General features: G+C 40.5%; 1 protein-coding gene across 4 annotated transcripts in view; it reads right to left on the bottom strand.

Annotated features, from left to right (window-relative positions):
* Window positions 1-1,475: 1,475 nt before the first annotated feature.
* EFCAB14 (EF-hand calcium binding domain 14) overlaps window positions 1,476-21,250 on the bottom strand; it is a 38,304-nt gene continuing 18,529 nt past the window's right edge. For 2 of the 4 annotated variants that reach the window (XM_046014576.1, XM_046014579.1), the window contains 7 exons: window positions 17,275-17,385; window positions 15,030-15,134; window positions 13,864-14,055; window positions 11,876-11,965; window positions 9,217-9,328; window positions 8,077-8,202; window positions 1,476-4,907 (listed from right to left, as the gene is read on the bottom strand). In XM_046014576.1, the coding sequence (XP_045870532.1) occupies window positions 4,732-4,907; window positions 8,077-8,202; window positions 9,217-9,328; window positions 11,876-11,965; window positions 13,864-14,055; window positions 15,030-15,134; window positions 17,275-17,385 (912 nt within the window). In that variant the 3' untranslated portion in view covers window positions 1,476-4,731. The remainder of the gene's footprint in view (window positions 4,908-8,076; window positions 8,203-9,216; window positions 9,329-11,875; window positions 11,966-13,863; window positions 14,056-15,029; window positions 15,135-17,274; window positions 17,386-21,250) is intronic. The other 2 variants (XM_046014582.1, XM_046014590.1) reach the window with 2 other exon arrangements.

The raw sequence follows: 21,250 nt of genomic DNA, 5'->3' as shown, positions 1-21,250 counted from the left end.
TTTCATGTTGCAGAGTTAGGTCTCAAATTCACATCTGCCAGCATCAAGTTCTTGGTCTTCTCAGCATACACCATAGTGTCCCTTCCCTGATGGTAAGTCCTGTTAGAAAACACTTGGCAAATGATTGTGTTCGTGTGTGTGCACATGCACATCTGCAGGGCATAATGAACTTGGTCCATGGATTGGCTTAGTGGGAGGGCTGGTTATTGAACCCTTCAAAATTACACACAAAATGTATTTAAAAAAAAAAAAACCTTTCTCAAAGGGATCCATGGACCCTCCGAAAGTTAATATCCACACTATATGGAGATATTTTTGTGCATTTTGGAAACAATCCTAAAGGGAGAGACAGAATACTGGTTATTTGGTCCCACTTTAAAGATAAGCAAGCCCAGGGGCACCTGGGTGGCTCAGTTGGTTAAGTGTTTCCCTTCAGCTTAGGTCATTATCCCAGAGTCCTGGGCTTGAGACCCCTCATCAGGCTCCCTGCTCAGTGGGAAGCCTGCTTCTTCCTTTCCCTCTGCTGCTCCCCCTACTTGTGCTCTCTCTCTCAAATATTAAATAGAACCTTAAAAAAAAAAAAAAAGCCCAGCTCCATCCCCAGGAGATAAATTTTCCCCTTCACTTTGGGAATGAGGAAGTCATCTGACCATATTTGTAAATGAGTTAAACTTTATGTTGTCTTCCGTGAAGGGAAAGGCCACCCCGACCGGGTATGTTTGCTTATGTGTGTATGATCCTAGAACACCAGCAAAGTTGTAGTTTTTCTCATTCTTTTTTCTGTGTGTGAAAAAGCCCCAGCCCCTATATGACCATTCTCTTGGAATGGGTTTCACACACCCACCCCCACCCGGTATAAAAAGGCAATGGAACATTCCTTGTCAACACGCTCTTCTACTGAATCTTAAAAAACAAAAACACCTCCAAGAAGCAAACAAAACAAAACAAAAAAACCCAACAAACCCTCAACCAGCCAACCAAACCAAAAAAAAGCCCCAAAACACAAAACACCAATGAAGACCTAAGTGGAGCTTGGCTGATACAGAGAGGGGAAGGGACTCCCTCCCCACTTAACCCACCCCCTCCAACCCTGAAGATGCCCAAGCAGCAGCCTTCTCTTCTTCAGGCTAGATGCTGCAGTTTTGTTTTGTTTTTAAAGATTTTATTTGCCAGAGAAAGTGCGAGAGGGAGGAAGCAGCATAGGGGAAGCAGGCTTGCCACTGAGCAAGAAGCCTGATGTGGGACTTGATCCCAGGACCCTGGAATCATGATCTGACTTGAAGGCAGAGGCTTAACCAACTGAGCCACCCAGGCGCCCCTAGATGCTGCAGTTCTTAAGGCAGATTCTTCACCATCTGTTAGTTCTTCCTTTCAAAAGGAGAGTCTATAAAAATAGGGATCAAAGTAGATTGTTTTCTTCGTAATTGAAGGTATGGCGGGGGAGAGGCAAGCAATTAGTCACAGACACAGTGGGAGAAAAAGGAAATGTTTTATTTAGATAAATTAAAATAGCTGTATTACTGATATGAAATAAGCAAAGCTCAAGTCACAGACACCTTGAATTCACTCTCCACAAAGAACCAAAATTGCTCACACATTACTAAAATAGCTCCACTAAAGCAAAGTAGATTTACATTTCTTAATATGAGAAAACAACAAGGTAGGTTAGGTTCGTATAACAAACAATACACACACTATAGAGTCTCAGGAATACCCAAATGTGTTCTGGTTTGGATACGAAAGAAGGGACCACATCTAGCTGGTGTTGGTAAGTAAGCCAATGAGGTGTGTAGCAAACAAAAGCTGTCACTAAAAACAACTCAACAGCAGCCCATTATGAGTATGAGACCATCACAGTCAAAGTCTTCAACTGTGACCAGCAAGACCAACAGTGGGAGGTGGGAGCAACGGAGTTCCATCCAGCAAAGCAACTTAAAGTGAGGAAACGGCCGCAGGTGTATGGTGTCCTGTCCTAAGTGCCAGGTCCCTCTCTGCCCTTAAGAGGATGCTACCTTTTCCCCTAAGTCAGGTTCTCTACTCCTTTGACTCTTCTCTTCCTAGAAGACCTTTTTGGTCCTCTGATTTCTAGGGAGGCTCTCGAAGTAAACATTGTCCCAGAGAGTACAGGCAAAAAAAAAAGGACCGAGAAGCCATGCTTTGGGTCACTTAGGAAAGCAGCAGCAGGAGGTGAAAAGGTAAAAGTATTTAAAACAAACACCAAAACCCAATCTTGCCTCAGAGCTGAGACATGAGGCAAAGAGGCTTGAGTACAGCTCAAAAGTCACAGGTTGGGGAAGTTTTTCAAGACAACTTCCAAAGAAAACTCCCAAATTGTCACTGAAGAATAGGTTCGTTAAACTCTTTAAGCCAATGAATCTCCTCAACCTGGAACAAGAGTTCCAGATGCCCTCGTTCTGCCTGGAAGCTAGGGCAGCAGCACAGCAAGGATATTCACAGTCTGAGAGTGTGGCCGGAACACCTCTGCCAAAGGCTACAGGAAGTCCAGCAGGCTTCAGGACCACGGGAGCCAGATGAGCTCAAGGTGAGGCGAACAGCTGAGAAACTGAAAAACAAAACTGAATTCTCCAGGTGGAGCTATCTGATACAAAAGAAAAGTACAGACCATAAAGAGTTAAGGGGTCCTCAGAGTATCTGCCTATGAATAAGAATTTGAAACTAAAATGGACAAGCTACATTACCCTCAAGTATATTTCATATAAATCAGTTCTCAAAAAAATACCTTCCAGGTACAGACATATTATTTATGGTACAGTATATACAAATATAGCAGTATAATTCAATTTATTGCTAGAATTTTATTTGGTTGTTACAAAATCTGTAAAGATATATATATTTAAAAGGGGGGGGGTGTTCATGGAAGGCAGCCAGAAGAAAAAGAGTTGTCTTCAAGTTACCTAAAGTGCCAGGCTAATTTTATGTTATATTTTAACCTTTCTAAGAAAGACAAAGAGCTCAATAGGCAAAAAAAAAAAAAATAAAAAAATAAGTAAATAAAAAAAAATTTTTTTTTAAAGAGAGAACACAAGCCATAGTGAGGTAAGCAGACACATTCATGGGAAAAGACTTCATCTTGCTTTAACTAAATGTTCATCCTTTCAGAAAAAAAAATCAAAGTTAGCCAACACTAAACTGAACACCACATAAAGAAAAAACCAGCCCTTAAATGTTTAAAGGTGCTCAATGGCATCCCTGGGTAACAGGGCAACTTGGATGAAGTTAAAATGGAAACGAGCTCTACTAAAGAAGTCTGTGCCATGAAAGCTCTAGTTTCTCCCTGACTTGGTCTACAAAACAGTTAAGTTCCACAAAGTTCTTCCTTTGGTGTTGCCCAAGGCCTGTTTCTAAGAACAGCACAGCACACACACACACACAGGTGACACGGAGGTGTGGTTCCTTCCAGTCTGGGGACCTTTCGTACCAGACCCATGGAAGTATTTAAAGGGAAGAGTATTGCACATGCTTGTTATGAGATTTGAAAAAACTTGCTACCATCATGTGATGCCCCTACTTGATACTGTTCGGCATCCTCTGGACAGAATGCCTCTAGCTCCTTGAGCTGACAACTGTAAGGGAACCTGACCTGATTTCATGTGCTGCATTTCACAGCAGAGCCCACAGAGGAATATACGAAGTTCTTCTTGGTAAGCCTCCAGGTGAAATGTCAAGGGGTTTCCTGGGTTACAATGAGGGGCAAAGCTATCCCCTAAAGCCCTTCCTGGGTAGCCAGGTAGAGACAGTGAGTGGAGGAGCACAGACCTGCCATTCAGAATGGAGGCTGGGCCAGAGATGGCAGCCAGCTACAGCTGAGAGAGGGCTGAGTGGGTGGGTGAGGGAAGACAATGTAGCTCACTCAGTGGGGAAAATGCAGCTCCCCACTGCAGAACTGTTTATGCTCATAAACCCTGAAATAGGATTAAAAGTGAGAAAACCCCCCAACAAGACTTGTCTGGTTCACAGGTTGGGGTCAGCTGAGAGTACAGCAACAAAAAGCCAGACTCTTACTTTCCTGAGCCTGGAGGCAGCACAGTCCTGACAGGGTCACCTCCCCAAATCTGGTCCTCCAGCTTCCAGGCCAAACCCCACAGCAGCACCTGAAGGAGGTACCTTAAGGAGACATGGACATAGTTTTAGCTGTTACCACATTAGTGATTTTTAATAACAAGTCATTTATTCACAGCCTGTTTCAAGCCATTCTTCTGACGTCCCACAAAATATGCACAATTCTTTCTTTCATTTTAAATATTTACAAACAGAAAAGGTCTAGCTTTCAAAAGAAAGACATTTTCTGAGTCTGTATAAAGTGCAGCTAATTTAAGGCAAATTTATGTGAAATATAAAAGGTGGCTTAGTCTCTCTATATACACATTTTCCAGTTTTAAAAGAGAAGGTCTCCTTCCCTAAAAAATTTTTTTTAAAAAGGAAAGAGAAAAAAAAAAGAGGGCTTGACTTTTCCTGGCAATTTTGAAATTAAGATCTTATTGGCTTTAGGAAATCATAGATTTCTGAATATCATATAGGTAAAATGGCCTTTTTTAAAAAAATAACTTTTCTTTATAGCTTTTCAAACAAGTTAAAAGGTGGCACTGTGTCTGCTACAGTAGTCTGGAGGACTAGAGGATCGATGGGTAACTAAAAGGGTTGTTTGTGTTAGGTGAGTAAATGTTAGGTAGTCCTGGGTATATACCCATTTCTAAAATATGCCTGATGAGGCTAGACACCTAAAGCTACCCTTAGCTCCACAAAAGAGTATCTTCCATCGCCATCAGAATCAAATGCTCTCAAAGTCCCTAGTTCCGGCACAGCAGAACCTAAGGAGCTCCTGATTTCCTGGTAGGTCAGCTTCCCATCCATGTCCTGGCCAGTCTTGTGGAATAAATCCTGAAGATCTGTTAAAAAGGAATTACAAAAAAATGTGTATGTCTATATATATAGTTAAATTTACTCAACAGTTTAAAAAGTAGTCTCAGTTGAATGCAAAGCACTAAAAGCTATTTTGCGGACTTTGTTTCCAAAAGGTAAGGCTTACTATCTCACTGAATCAGATGAATTCTTGACCCTTTAAGAATGAGAGGAACAGGGACACCTGGGTGGCTTAGTCGGTTAAGCGTCTGCCTTCGGCTCAGGTCCCTGGGATGGAGCCCCACATCAGGCTCCTTGCTCAGTAGGGAGCCTGCTTCTTCCTCTGCCTGCTCTGCCTGCTGCTCTCCATGCTTCAGCCCTCTCTCTGACAAATAAGTAAATAAAATCTTTAAAAAAAGAACAAGAGGAACACTGGCACTATCCTTCCAAAATAGAAGCAGTGACAGATAATCACAGAGAAATGAATAGGCTGGCATTCTCTCTGTCCACGGCTTTCCTTTTAGATTCTTCTGTTGAATGGGTAAAAAGGACTGGAGAAGCCTTAAAAGCTAATGATAGGAGTTGAGCCTGTAAAACAAACTATGGCATACTGTTAGTCAAAACAGGGTTACCGTATGACCCAGCAATTCCATTCCTAGGTATATACACAAAAGAAATGAAAACATATCCCCACATCAACACTTGTACATGAATGTTCATAGCTGCATTATTCCTACTAGCCAGAAAGTAGAAACAATCCACATGTCCATCAACCGATGAATGGATAAAATGTAGCATATCCATATGATGGAATATTATTTAGTCATATAATGGAATGAAACACTGCTACAGGCCACAACATGGGTGGACCCTGAAAACATTATGCTAAGGGAAAGAAGCATGGATATGAGGCTATGGATCATATGATTCCAACTATATGAAATACCCAGAACAGGCAAACCCAAATTTTGGTTGAAGGATTAGTGGTTGCCAGGGTCTAGTGGGTAGGAGAGTACGGAGTGACAATTTAATGTTTAATGCGTATAGGATTTCTTTCCAAGATGATAAAAAATGTTCTGGAATTAGATGGTGGTGATGGTTGTACAACATGTGAATATACTAAAAACTGTGAATTATTTAAAAGGGTGATTACTATGGTATGTGAATTCTATCTCTATTAAAAAGAAAAGGCAGAGGACTACAGATCTCTTCGAAGTGATACATACAGTATATATAAAGCATCAGGCACCTGTGTGCTCTTTCTCTCTCCCAGCTGAGAGAGAGAAGTATGACCCGTTGATCTATAGCTTCTTTTAGATTTTGAAGATATTATTTGAGCCAACAAACAAGACTGGACAGTTTCTATCAATAGTCTCTTCTGGTATTTTCTCCAAGGCCTCATAATGAACACTTGGGAAGGCTGATTACTTACATAATATTTTAAAAGGACTTGATTGTGTCCCCACAGAATGACTTAATAGATTTAGTCTCTAATACTAGAAGATAGTCATGAGGCTTTTGTTTCTTTAGAATTCTTCCCTAAACCCTTCTCTTTTCATTTAGTCAACCCCACACCTAGATTCTATAGGCCTCCTGCCAGTTTGGTACTTCAGAAGAATGGAAACGGCCTGGGGGGATGAGGTTGTGAACTTTTGAAGAAGATTCTGCTTTCAGTCCTGAGACAGATCCAGAGAAGTGGCAGGAAAATCTCAAAAACTCCGAAAGCCAGAAAAAGCAGGTGGGACTGCCTGCCACCAAGTGGCTAGCTGGAAAATGTTTTTTGTGTATATGGGGTATGAGCTTATAAAATTGGTAGTAGTAGTCAAATAAAAATCGTATTGCTGCTTTGGGTCATTTCAAAAGTATAGTCATCCAAAGTACATGATGCCTATGTTAGAGATTGAAGTGTTAAGATGGCTATTTCTTTTTTTTTTTAAGATTTTATTTATTTATTTGACAGAGAGAGAGATCACAAGTAGGCAGAGAGGCAGGCAGAGAGAGAGGAGAAAGCAGGCTCCCCGCGGAGCAGAGCCCGATGCGGAACTCGATCCCAGGACCCTGAGATCATGACCTGAGCCGAAGGCAGAGGCTTTAACCCACTGAGCCACCCAGGTGCCCATTCTCATCAATTCTTGATGTAATAAACAGCAAGTGGGAGAAGATACTTGTATTGAAAAATAAACAATCTAACACTCTCCTGTCTCCCCAGAAAATATAAAGAAAAAAAACTGGGGATAAGGGGAAAAAGTAATTGCATTTATATGGCAATATAAATTAAAGTCTTCTATGCTTTAAGCATTAATTATAGACTGTAGATAATTCATTCACTTAACAAATATTCACGTGTACCAGGCACTATGCTAGAGGCTGGGAGTAAAGTTAATTTTCTATCTTCCCAGGAAATCACAACAGAGTGACATGTGCTAAACAGGGGCAAAAATAAAATATTCTAAAAGGGCATACACAGCAAGCACCTAATCCAGTCCTAGGAGGTAAGAAAATGTTTCCTGGTGGAACGACACCTAAGTTAAGGTGGAGAGCCCGGCAAAGGTAGGGGGTGGGAATGGGTGATTTTATAGGCAGGTGGCAAATGCAAGATCAGGAGACTCAGCAGCACAATGAAGGACAGCATATATGCTGCTGGAGGCAAGGTAGACTCGTTTACTGCAAATCATCTCCTTCCTACTAATATTTATCTTTCTGATTTTCAGCCAAAGGACCCTCATTTTTGGAAGGCCTTCGCAAACAGGGTCATCTTCCACTTCGCTAATCTCACAGAGTTGTGGTTGCTTGTTTGCCTTCTCCACTAAACTCACATCCTTGAGGAAAGTGGCATCGTATCTTAAACTGTATTTTCAGTCCTTATCACTGGGTCTAATTAGGCACTCACTGAAGGAATGAAGGCTCTCTAATGCACTGGTTAAGAGTGCAAACTTCAGTGTCAGACTGTCTCCGTGTAAATTCTGCCTCAGTCCATTGTGTGCTCTGTGGATTTAGGCAGTCTTTCTATTGAGAAAAATGGGTATAACACATGAATACTTATGTTCCCAGGGCTGTTAACGGAATTATATGATGTGATGCACAGTATATCAAATATCTGGCTCACAGGAAGTACTCAGTCAATGTCAGATAGGATTCTTTTTCTTATAAGTTAAAAAAATTACGAAGTTTTAGCTTTGAACATTTTCCCTATTACTCCATGGTATAAAAATTTACCTCCAATGCTAGAAATTCCTGGTAGGGCAATAGGTCTTAGCTGCGCAGCTTTCTCAGTCTGATCTCCAAGAGACTGTGGAAATTTTGGCGATGCCGATGGCTTTGATGTGAAACTCTGTACTTGCTCTGTAACAAACACATACCGCTGTAGTATCATCAAATCTGACACTATGTTAAATGAGTTCTGAAAGTTACTTTTTAGGGCAATTGCATATGTACTTAATTTAAGAGAAAAAGTTGAGAATTAAGTAGCACAGTGACTACATGAAGTTCAAGGCACGGACTGAGATATGTTGTGTGGACAAGTGAAGATCAATCAGTATCATATAACATTAGGCTAAAGCTGTGGGAAGCCCATGGGAAATTCTTACAGTACAAGTTAGCATTATACAGGTTTAGGTGCTAAGAGTTTAAGCTGCAAATGAGAACAGCACTGGATATTTAATATCCCAGGAGCCATACCATAAGCCTGATCTGGGGTATGGTGCCACCAGATCAGCTGGTGTGGAAAGAGGGCTTTCATACGATTATGCAGTGTGATGTTAGGACAAGACCTGCCATTGTAGTGTCCCCCATCCAAAAGAGAGTAAGAGAGGTTGAATGCTTTCCCTCAAATGAAAAAGTATTTGCAGGGAGTGGGGGTCAAGGCCAACCCAGACCAGTTACGTCCTTGGGGCTAATATTGATTAGGTATGTCCCTACCTAAAGCCAAGGGCCTTTCCAACTATGATCCTACCTATCATTATTTGTTAATGGTTTTTCAGAAGAACTAATATTCATTTTTAAGTAAATTTTATGCACTTAGAGTAATGAAAAGACTCCGTAAACAACATTTAGGCCTGGTTTAATATACACTATGACAGTTACATTTTTGCCTATAATTGGATGCAGACAGCATGGAGAAGTCTATTTCAAGCTAAACATTACCCATTCTTTCCTTAATAGACTGGAATACAAATCATGTACAAAATGGGCTTTTTCTAAATGAAACCAAAGTGTATCAGCTTCATGTCGATGCACTCAAGCATCATTCCCTCAGTTTGATCGGTCCTGCTAGAACACCTTTCCCTACTCCCTGTGTGGGAGGCAAGCTGCCCAAGCCTGCGTGAAATATTCAGGAGCCAGCCCTGAGTATCTCACCTTTGTCAGCAGTGTCTGGAGGCCTGTTGCTCTCAGGTTTGTTTGTGAGAGCACTGATCAGCTGCAGTTTCTCTCTTAGCTTGGATACTTGAGAATCTGAACTATCTTCTTTCTGCCCAAAACAAAGATCACAAAAGGCTTAAGGTGGAAATAAGACCTTATCTGATTCTTCATTATATTCCCAGAGCTTATTTAGCATGTAGCGCTTGACTTCCAGTATGTTCCCTACTAAAAGTAATGAAAGAATGAATCAACAAATACTAGAGCTACCTTTGGTTCTCAGAGTTGATAAGGGCCTAGCAGGATTTGATGCTAGACCATTAAGGGGAACATTATGCGACAGATGACCTGATTCACCGTGAACATTTGGCTGATGGGGGAAGGCATGCATGTGTCAGCAGTAAAGGAAATGTGCCCTTGCTCAGGTGGTCATGCAACACCCATTTCCTAAATGAGTAGATATTATTTTCTAGGAACTATTTCACACTAAATAATTTTCCTGATATCTTACTTCACCTTGTGACTAGACAAATTTAGGGACAGCATTACACTCTTATCACCTTAAGAAAAAAAACAACCAATCCTGGCTTTTCCTTCTCTTCCCCCATGGTGAGGATTCAACTGGTGGCAGGAACTGCTGAAAACATGCAAAAGGAACTGCAAAATTCCTAACTCACTGATTTACTTATATCTTTTTAAAAAGTTTCTTCTCTATGCCCTTTCTCATTCCCAGGATGATCCAAGTGTCATATAAAAAATACATTTAATTGTTAAAAAAAACAACTAAAAAGAAGTCTGGTTTTATGAGGCTTAGGCTTTTTAAACTGCTCAGTCTAGTGTGAAATGTCCTGATCTTATATTCAATTAGAGCACCGACTTATTACATGTTTCTTTTATTTAATTATTTCTCTCTGATCTTTATTTCTATTCTCATTAATTACTATATAGAAGACCACTCTTGGTTTATTAAGGAGCTAATATATGGACACAGGTGACTAAAGCTGGGTACTAAATATTTGAATTACAAAGAAATTAGAGAGGAATTACATCCAGTTAGGATGCCTAGATGAAGGATGCTTAGGAAAAAGGGACCAACACACTGGGATGAAAGCTTAAAACACAAAGGGTCTGAAAACAAAACCAGGAAATTTAGGCAAAAAATGTGCAAGAGCTGCATCTGATTCTGAGGCTTACTATTAAAATCTGGACGGTTGCTGATATCATTATGAATCTCCAGCAATAACCACCTGTTACCTTTTGTGCTCAACATTTACATATGGATCTTTGGTTTTTCTTGTCATTCCCCAGGTGGATTATTTTTACTTATTTTTGTGCAGAAGCAGTTAGAAAATTCAACAAAGCCCAGCTCATAAAGCATTAAAATCTTAATATATCTAGACTATATGAAACAGTTAAGGAAGAGCGAATATAGATGGAAAGTATTACATTCAAAACTGCCTGTACTATGGTTCCTATCCAAGTGCATTTCCTCTGAACCTCATATCCTTGAGCTCCTCACATACAATGCGCATCTCAGATGGTATTTTAGTCACTCAGCCATAATCTTCCTGGCTTTCACTTTATCCTAGTCCATATAATATTATTATTAATAAATAATAATTAATAACAATAAATTAATAATATTGATAATTATAATAATATTAATATTATTATACTATTAATACTCTAATCACAGAGAATGTTGCAAATAAACTTTCTTTCCTGGGGTATCAAAGCATATCACAGATTGCCTTATCTTGACAATATATCAGGGAAGAACTTAAAAAAACAGGGGAAGGGATGAGGTGAAAGGAACAGGCTGGGGCTTAAATGGACTATGTATGTACTGAGTTGGCAAACTAAAAATAAATGCTGATTAGACACCAGTTTTCGATGATTTCCACCTCTATTCTTTGTCATGAGTACAGATAATTTACTCTCTTAGCTTAAAAGTCATTTCCTGGGATGCCTGGGTGTCTCAGTTGGTTAAGTGTCTGCCTTCTGCTCAGGTCATGATCCTAGGGTCCTGGGATGGAGAACCACATCGGGCTCCTAGCTCAGCAAGGAGCCTGCTTCTCCCTCTCCTGCTTGTGCACTCCCTCTCTCAAACAAATAAATGAATAAAAAAATCTTAAAAAAAAAATTCATTTCCTTAGGGAAGCTTTCCTGGTCCTTGCTAACATCTTCATCATACCCTGTATTTTTCCTTTGTAGCACATATCATATTCTTGCTTAACTAATTATCTGTTCAATTAGGTATTAATGATTTTCTGACTTTAAGTTCTACCAAAATAAAGGTCTCATGTCTGTCCTGCTCACTGTGGTCACCCCAACTCCTTGCAATGGCCAGGCATAGGGCAGATGCCTGATAAAATACTCCCTTTTTCACTAATACACTAATTTACTAATCACTTTGTCTTGAAGTTGCAGCCAATGGGAAACCAAAATGCTCATTTTGAGAAAGAAACAGTAGCTTAAAAGCACAAAGATGCTGATGTGGTTTGTTTTTAAGTGACCTCCATCCTCCATGTGGGACTTGAACTCACAATCCTGAGATTGAGAGCTGCCCGCTCTACCAACTGAGCCGGCCAGGCACCCTTCAAAAGCATGGAGATACTACTGCATCATTTTTACCTCAAAATAAGCCCCCCTTATATACCTTGATGCTTTGGGTTTTTAATGTATCTGGTTTGTTGGTCACAAGTTGATGCAAGGACTCTCTTTTCAGAGTGGTGGCTCTTTCATCCATCTTAAAGGGTAAAAACAACAAGATTAAAGGCAAACATTAAAACTTAAACAACATCTAGCACCTTTAAAACAAACTGGTCAAACTTCTTTAAAGGTTCTCAGAGCACTTTCAACAGAAATACCAGTAGGTGAATGAGAGGGGAGGGAGAAATGTTGCTTAGATACAAAGCTGAAACTGGTGCTTCACAAACCTTAAAACTTCTGAAGCATAAACAGCGAGAGGATTTACACCCAGAAGCATGCTAGGTAGGATGCTGCTGGAAGACACAGCAGGACAAATGGTACTACCAACAATTTCCTCTCTGGAGGAAAAAAAAGTGGAGAGAGGGACAGGACAGGCAGTTTGGGGCAGAAAGTTCTCACTGTGAGCCTTGAAAACCTTCAAGGCCTACTAACTCATAAAATCACCCCAAATTCCTAGCCCCGACTTAGCCGAGTTCAAAAGTGTTTTTAAAATAAGGCTCCTTGGGGTGCCTGGGTGGCTCAGTCATTAAGCGCCTGCCTTCTGTTCAGGTCATGATCCCAGGGTCCTGGGATAGAGCCCCGCATCAGGCTCCCTGCTCAGCGGGGAGCCTGCTTCTCCCTCTCCCTCTGCCCCTGCTTGTGTTCCCTCTCTTGCGGTCTCTCTCTGTCAAATAAAGAAAATCTTTAAAAATAAAATAAAATAAAATAAAATAAAATAAAATAAAATAAAATAAAATAAAATAAGGCTCCTTTAATCCTCCCAGCTTTGCAGTATATGACACGCCTTTGTAAAGCAGGAGGGGGAACAGGTCCTCTGATTCCACCCTCCAAGCCACGTCCAGCAAGCTGCCACGGCTCCACTGTGGCTGAGCCGGCTCACAACCTGATGTCTGGGTGCTGGGCTTCAATTTTCCTCGTGGCCTTGCTTCTAGCTCTGCTACTTTCCTTCCATTTATGGTACAATTTCTTGTTTTAGGTTTGCATTTCTTTATATATGCTTGTGTCTTTGCTGCAGGACATCTTTAAGGGTGGGGCTTGCAGCTATTTAAAATATAATCCCCGGGGCACCTGGGTGGCTCAGTGGGTTAAGCCTCTGCCTTCAGCTCAGGTCATGATCTCAGGGTCCTGGGATCGAGCCCCACATCGGGCCCTCTGCTCAGCGGGGAGCCTGCTTCCTCCTCTCTCTCTGCCTGCCTCTCTGCTTACTCGTGATCTCTCTCTGTCAAATAAATAAATCTTTAAAAAAAAAAAAATCCCTGTGGATCCCAGCACAAAGTCCATATGAAGGGGATTAAAAAGCATACATTTTATTGACAATAAAATGAAAACCAGTAAAACACATGGTCTGCCAGCATCAGTGACTTAGGTCACTTAGTACGCTTGTGTAAAATGAGAGGATGGACTCAGTGATCTCTCAAGTGGAGGAGCTGGTCTGGTCTGGTCTGGTCTGTTTTAAATGGCTTTCCTGTGTTACATGCAAAAGGTTTACCCTAACATGCAGACCAAGCAGGATAAATCTGAAAGTCAAGTTCAGGCTTAAAGCAACGGCAAAAGATTCTTCAGTTATTGTCACTGTCAATGCTCCCACCCTTGCCAACTTAAAAAAGAGCAAGACCTCCCTTGGAAGTATGTGCCAGAGCTTCCCCACCAGACGGGTCACTGGTAAACATGACAGGAGGCTTGTCATTTCTGCCAATGACTTGTGGTATGGCCCTGGCAAGCCATGCAACTCCTCCTTCACACCTCCACTTCCAGATCAGGGCTAACTCTGCCTGTGCCACTCTTTATCACAAAGCTAGTGCGAAGCATGGTACGAACACGTAGCCTCTCAAACATGCCAGGGGACTGATCTGAAAAGTCTGTGGAGTGTCATCCATGTACAGACAAAACACACTGCAACACAGAACATACCACAAAGGATCCAAAAAGGCTTACCATGCTGAGGGACAGGTTCGCTTGCTTTTCTACCTTGCTCACAGCACCAAGATCTGTTTCTATCAAGTTGATTCTCTGGGTAAGGTTACTGACTGTCTCATTCATCCCCTTGAGTTTAAGATCATTCTGCCTCTGGTACCCAACTAGGGCACTGTTTACCTCCTCTAAAGAGTTGTGAAGGTACAGGATATCCTGGAGTGGAAATAAATCAAATTGTGGAATCCAGCTAAAGATACATACTCGACAAGCAGGCCAGCAACACTAAACAACCATTACTATGTCACATTACTGAAGTAAACTCCTTTTCCTGGTTTAGACCATTGATTGTCTGTCTTGGCTTTGTCCCCCCACTCTAAATTGCTCCGAGTTACTCCCTCTGGAATTGTTTGACCTCAGCTAGACAAGAGGGGAAAGGAGACTACCTACATGATTCACTCTCTGGTCCCAGAAAGCTGAGAGCTTGGAAATTGATTTCCCAATGTTTACCTCACCTGCTGGCAGGAAAGCTTGCTGGGTTATTAACTGAAACGCCTATTAAGCTAATTTGTCAGAACAAAACTACCTTAGGAACAATACCAATTACCGAATTGGCTCATGTAGCAAAACCATAACAAGTAGTGCATTATTTAGTACAAGATTCAATTATTTTTATTGACATCCTCTAGTACTGATTGCCACTTAAAAAGGAATGATGACTATAGGTTTTAGAGGGCATTAAACTCAGGACAGGAATTCTTCTTAGTGAAGATTTCCTTTATTCTCTTTAAATGTGATTCTGAATTCAATAGCCCTTTCCCTCCTCTTGTCTTTAGAATTCTAATCTTGACTTCCAGGGATATGCTTTCCAACATTTTAGAAATGTTAACTTGCCCAGATTGCTACTTTTCATAAACAGTTTCAGGATAATTTGGCTATCCTATGTCTTCCAAGATGTGAAAAGGAATTTACTCCACTGATTGACATGCAGGGGAAAAAAGCAGAGTGCCAAAGAAGAGCCAGGATGGCATCCTGGATTCCTAAGATAGCAAAACACATTGCTGTCTGCTCAGCTCTCAGGCAGGCAAATATATGCCTGGGATGAGGTGTGACAACACTGAGCCCAACTATTCAGGCAGCCCCCAGAGTCCACTGTGGGCACAGGGAGTTAAGCCAGAAACAGAAAGTACCTGTTTCAAATTCTCACTGTAGGTTTTATTGTCAAATTCTGATGTAGCTGAAGGTGATGGAATGAGTTGGTTGCTTCCACTGGTCTCTTTCAAGAAGTGCTGATTCTGTTAACAGAAATGGAGGTTAGTATAGGCAACAACTAATTACCAGGCCTACTTTACCATCTGGGATGGTCCTAGGACGTTCTAGTTTCCCAGAGGGGGCATTCACAGATTAATCAACAATTATTTCCCAGGAGTCTACAGTGTGACCAGTCTTGTGCTAGGCCCCAAGCGCAGCAGATACTTTTGGGAATGCCAGCCTGAAGCATGGACTGGACCAGCAGCACCCAGACACATCAGGGAACTGAGATCCACCCAGTCTGTTTCTTGTCTCTGAATGGAATGAACTCCCCAGAACCAGTCCTTCTCTCCTCTATTACCTATACTCCCAGAGAAACTACAGAATCACTAGAACCTCCCAGGGGCCAACTCAGTCTGAACCTGGCTAGTGTCATCACTTCCCCAGGACTAAAGAGGTTTGTGCACTCAAGGAATAGCCAGTCATGTAACCACTAGCCTTGGGCTCTAAGTACAACAACCAATCATGCACATTATTCATTTTTCAGCTTTTATAGCACATGCCAAAATTTATGTCTGAGTGTTACCCTTCCCATCCCCTTCCCACTGCTAAAGTCTCTCTTGGCAGAGACTGAAGTGTAACACATTGATATACACTTTTTCCCTCTAGTGGAAAAACTTTGGATGGCTTAATCTATCAGAGCTCGTATCTATGACTTACTCAGTATAAAATGTGCCAGTGGCGAGGATTACCATTGGCAACCATGGAAGTTTAAAAGAGGCAGATTTAATTATACCAGAATGCAATTAGGGAAAATAAACGGTTTTCCCTGAAATTTGAAATCCTAGACATTTATCAACCCTGCTTTTATAAGAAACAAAAGGCAACAATAAAGAAAAAGGAGAGGTGGGAGAAAAAAACCCAATGGTCTAGAGCATGAATTTTTGACTTAGGAAACATGTATTTTGGAAAATATTTATTTCTTTGAGAAAATGCTCAAGATATTAACATAAGAGTAATGAAAAAATTATTGAGATTATTATGTATCCCACTGTTATTCAGCAGCAGAGGTGGAACTGGAATCCAGAGGGTCTGAAACTAGCTCAATGTCTGTTCCTCTGGGTCAGCCCCATTAAACGTCAGTGAGGAGTACCTGTTTTGAAGAAATGAAAAACCCCTTCTAGACCTTCTGGAGCTCTAATATAGCCCAGATCTCATTGGTACAAATTGCCTAGTTTAAACTCAAAACTCCAAAGCTGGAAAACAGTATGTGGGCTAGACCTAGAAATTAGTGGAAAAGCTGGGGAAATTTTGTGTGCCTTGAACAGTCCTGATTTCATGTACATATAACTCATCTCCCCAGCACGGCGAGGCCTATGCCATCCTTTTCTCCCTTTGTAAATCTTTCATGGGGCAGAGTACTCTGCCCCATGATTGATAAGGCCTCTGAATGACTATAGACCACTTAGACCCACACAACATGAAGAGACATTTGAAAACAATTCCTGAGCACTGCAGGGGTTTGCTTCTGTCTCACTTATCTGCTGCTGCGTAACAAATCATCCCCAAACTTTGTGGCTTAAAACAATTTATTATTTGCCATGATTCGTGGGTTGACTGGGCTCAGGGGGTGGGGGCATTCTTCTGTTTCACATGGTGCAGGCTCAAGTCTCTCTCTCTCTCTTTCTCTCTCTCTCTCTCTCACACACACACACATGGCTGCATTCAACTGAGTGTCTGGCTAGGGCCAGAACATCCCAAATAGCCTTTCATTTATAGAGTCCTTTTCACTTGGCCTCTCATCATTTCATAGTCTGAGAGTTCTGTCCAAATTCCCGACTCACAAAACAGTGAGAAATAATGTGTTCTTTTAAGCCACTAAGTTTAGGGTGATTTGTTATGTAGCAATCAATACCTGTGACACTTCCCTTTCCTTCTACTCCATTCTCCTTCCTACCCATTCCATCTCAAGCTGTATCTTACTGCTGTTACTTTCTCCACTATGTTCACAAAAGACTCAACTTTTAATTTTATCCTCCTTGACTGCATAATTTACAGATCACATCTTTTAAAAAGGTGCATAGTAAGGGCTGTTGAGATGAATGGGAAGATGGCATCACTCTTATTACACAGAAGAGGGCAGGCAGAATGCTGACTTCCTGTAGCATTTGTAGATTTCCTTACCATGTCACTCTGCAGTGACTCCATGGTTTTCTTGTGTTCATCCACAGTCTTCTGTATTGCCTCCACAGCAAGATGGACGCTGTTTAAAGTGTTGCCAATGGTAGCTACACTCTGAACAGAAATATGTTGTAAGGCCAGTGTCTTTTTCTTTTTGAAATTTCTAACAGTGTTACTAAGATGTAACTGGTACACAATGACCAGCACATATTCAAAAAGGTTGGAAAGTTTTGATATATACACCTAGGAGACCATTCGCATGATCAAGATAATGAACATCCATCACCCAAGTTTCCTTAGATCCCTTTGTGATTCTTCCCTCCCCCACCTCCACTCAGCCACTGATCCACCACATATCAGTTTGCATGTTCTAGAATTCTGATTTAATAGGGCCAGTGAGTTAGTATGTGGGTTTTTGGTTTTGTTTTTTCTTTCACTCCACTTCACATTTTAAGATTTATCCATGTTGTAGCCACTTAGCTTGTTGCTGAGAAAGCATTCCATCATATGGATACAACAGAGTTTAACTACTCACCTGTTGATGGACATTTAAGTTGCTTTCAGTATTTGACTAGTACAAATAGAGAGCTGCTATCAACATTCATGTGCAAGTCTTTATGGGGGCATGTGTTTTCATTTCTCTCTGCTGTATGCTTTTTCATCATCATAATGCCTAGAACGTGAATGGCCAATCATATGGTAGATATATGCTTAACTTTTTAAAAAGCTGCCAAGATGTGCTCTAAAATGGTTATACCATTTTACATTCCTACCAGCAGTGCAGGAGAATTCCAGTTCTTCATATATGCCTCAATACCGGTACTCTCAGTCTTTTTCATTTAAGCCATTCTTTTAGGAATGCAGTGGTCTATCACTGTTACTTTATTTTACATCAAACACTGACCTAATGAAGCTCAGTGTTTCTAATTATTTCAAGTCTCTTCAAACTGAATTTCATGTAGCTTATGCAGACACAATTAACAGGAAACTACACATGTTTGTTTATATACAGTTGACCCTTCAACAATGCAGTTGTTCAATTTTGCAATTGAGAATCTACATGTAACTTCTTTTTTACATGTAACTTCTAACACCCCCAAAACTTAACTACTAATAGCTTTTTGACCGGATGCCTACCAATAGCATAAATTGCTAACACATACTGTATATATTATATATATTATACATTATACTCTAACCATAAAGCTAAAGAAAATGTTAAGAAAATCATAAGAGAAAATACATTTATGGTATTGTACTCTATCTACCAAAAAAAAAAAAAAATCCACAGAAGTGGACTGCATAGTTCCAGGGTCACCTGTATATGTAATATATATATATTACATATATATATATAAAAAACATATGTATGTATGTATGTATGTATGTATGTAATACACACATATATGTAATATATAAAATATATATACATATAAATATATATATTTAATTTATTATATTATATATATATATAAAACAAATAGTTTTCCCAATTTAAAGAACTTTTCCTAGAGAAAAACCATATCTTTTTCTTAAAAAACAAACATTAGTTCATAAATCTGGGACCTACTGATAAGGGTCTCCCACAAACCTCCCTTACCAAGCCGTGTGGTAGGTGGCAGAAGGCCACAGCTAACTATATACTGCTACTGTGTCAGGAGCAAATGATGACTTTTGAATGACAATGGGTAGAACCATATTTGGCTTTGGGAAACCCAGTGTTGCAGAGATGAAGGAAAAATTCCATTTGGCAGCATTTGTTGCTCTTTTGCTTTAGAATCCCATCAGCAACTGCTGAGTGGAATGAGATGCAAGTCTTCATTAGGCTTAAGGAGCCCAAGTGGACTGGTACTTGGAAAATATGATTCAGAAACCATCATTTTAAAAAGACCTGTCCTAAGAGAATATCCACAAGACTTACTATTTAGTGGGTGTTGGCCTATTATTAAGATATACTGACAGTTTCATAGTTTTATTTTAAAAGTTTTTGTTTTTTTATTTGAGAGAAAGAGCGTGCGCACAAAAGCAGAGTGAGGGGCAGAGGGAGAAGAGGGAGACTGATGTAGGGCTCGATCCAGGACCCTAGGATCATGACCTGAGCCAAAAGCAGATGCTTAACTGACTGACAGTTTTATAGTTTTATGGTAAATACATTAGTATTTTTAACCAAGGTTGTTTTTATTATACTGACAGCCAAGAACCCAAAAGACCAAGAGATGACATTTTCAAAATTTAAAAAAAAAAATCATGAGCTACATTAAAGTCAGGTGTTTGAGAAGATCTTCCACTTCAAAATAGAGCCACTTGTAATATTAAAAGTAGTATCTGACATTATAAGTGTACAGATTCCCAAAGAGAAAACACACTGGGTAGAAGTCTCTAAGCTGGGGTGTTATGTATGAGAGCTCTGTTGTTACAGAAGCTGTGGGCATTCAAAGACATCTACTGTTAGACAATCCTGCCTTGCTGGATGTATGAGCCCATTAGGATGCAGGATAGCAAGCTCTTGTTTTAAGATTTTTTAAGGAAGCAGTTGACAGAGCCGTGTGAACTCTAGAGCAAAACCCTGGAACTAGTATTCTCACCAGTAGCAAAGTGTCTGGCACAAACTGGAGGAAGCTCCACAAATGTTTACTGAATTAATTAATGCAATAAACCAGTATCATTTTCTAATGCAAGACTGCCATAGTTGCTTCTGAATAAAGACCACAGAAGCCTACCTTTTTTCCATTTGACCCTGGGGAATAATGGCAAGAACTCGCCTCATCACAGTTCTTTCCCTGCCTTCCCCTGCTCCCATCGTCCCCCCCAACGCCCCCACCCCATTTTTAACTTATAAGCAGATGACCATCTTGGATAAATAGCAAACTATGAAGACTGAGCACACACAGGTAGAATGAATACAAAGTAGCAAGTTCTGTTTCTGCATGTGGAAACAACCTATTATTTATAGAGCCTAGCATATAGTCAAATCAAACTTCTATATGCTAACTTTGAAAAGTCAAAGATCTGAGATTTGACACCCATTTTTTTAAAGATTTTATTTAAATCTTTTTAAAGATTTATTTTTTTAGAGATCACAAGTAGGCAGAGAGGCAGACAGAGGCGGGGGTGGTGGGGGGAAGCAGGTCCCTGCTGAGCAGAGAGCCCGTTACGGGGCTCCATCCCAGGCTCGATCTGAGCTGAAGGCAGAGGCTTAACCCTCTGAGCCACACAAGCGCCCTTGACACCCATTTTTTAAGGTCCCCTTAACGCCAGAATCCCTTCTTCCATTCCCTGCTGCAGGGGTTGATGTTGTTTGTGTCCCAATTAGGTACCCTTCTTTCCTTCCTACCCCTACCCACTCTCCCCATCCAGTTCTCCCGACTGCTGTATACTATTTGTCTGGTTGGTTGCTGCCTCTTGCTCTGTGCCTGAATCCTAGAGATCAGGTAAATGGATATTCCAAATCATTTTTTCCTAGGCCCTAGAGTTTAGGGTACATCAGAGTGAATTACTTAGAGGATGTACACCTTTACCTTTATAAAATAGTATCTAATGTTTTCCAAAACGCTTTGTACTAATTTATACTCCCAGCAGGACTCTTTTAAAGTTACCTTTGCTCCATATCCTTGCCAATACTTACTATATCCTAAACTTTGAAATTCTGCATTTTCCCCAATTATCATTCTTATGTTTTAAAAAAACTTCTTTGTGAACCACAAAGAAAAATAGCCATCTAGAGCAACTCTCTTCTACAGTTGGTCTGCTTTCATGAAGACACTGTGGTTGATGAATTGAGAATGCAAGTGATGAGAAGCAAACCCATGTATGTTAACCTCTAAGAGCCCCAGAACAGCAATCTCGGGTATCAGAGAGCCAAGTAAAAAGGTGTAAATCCATTAAAAAACAAAAACAAAAACAAAAAATAACAACACACAACTAAACTTACCTGTTGCAAATTAAATGCCCAACTAACCAAACCAAAACAGAGAAGTTC

This window comes from Meles meles, chromosome 1 (genome assembly GCF_922984935.1).
Source record: "Meles meles chromosome 1, mMelMel3.1 paternal haplotype, whole genome shotgun sequence".
In the NCBI taxonomy this organism is placed as follows: Eukaryota; Metazoa; Chordata; class Mammalia; order Carnivora; family Mustelidae; genus Meles; species Meles meles.
The sequence above is the reverse complement of the archived record's forward strand: the minus strand, read 5'-3'. Positions and strand labels throughout refer to the sequence as shown.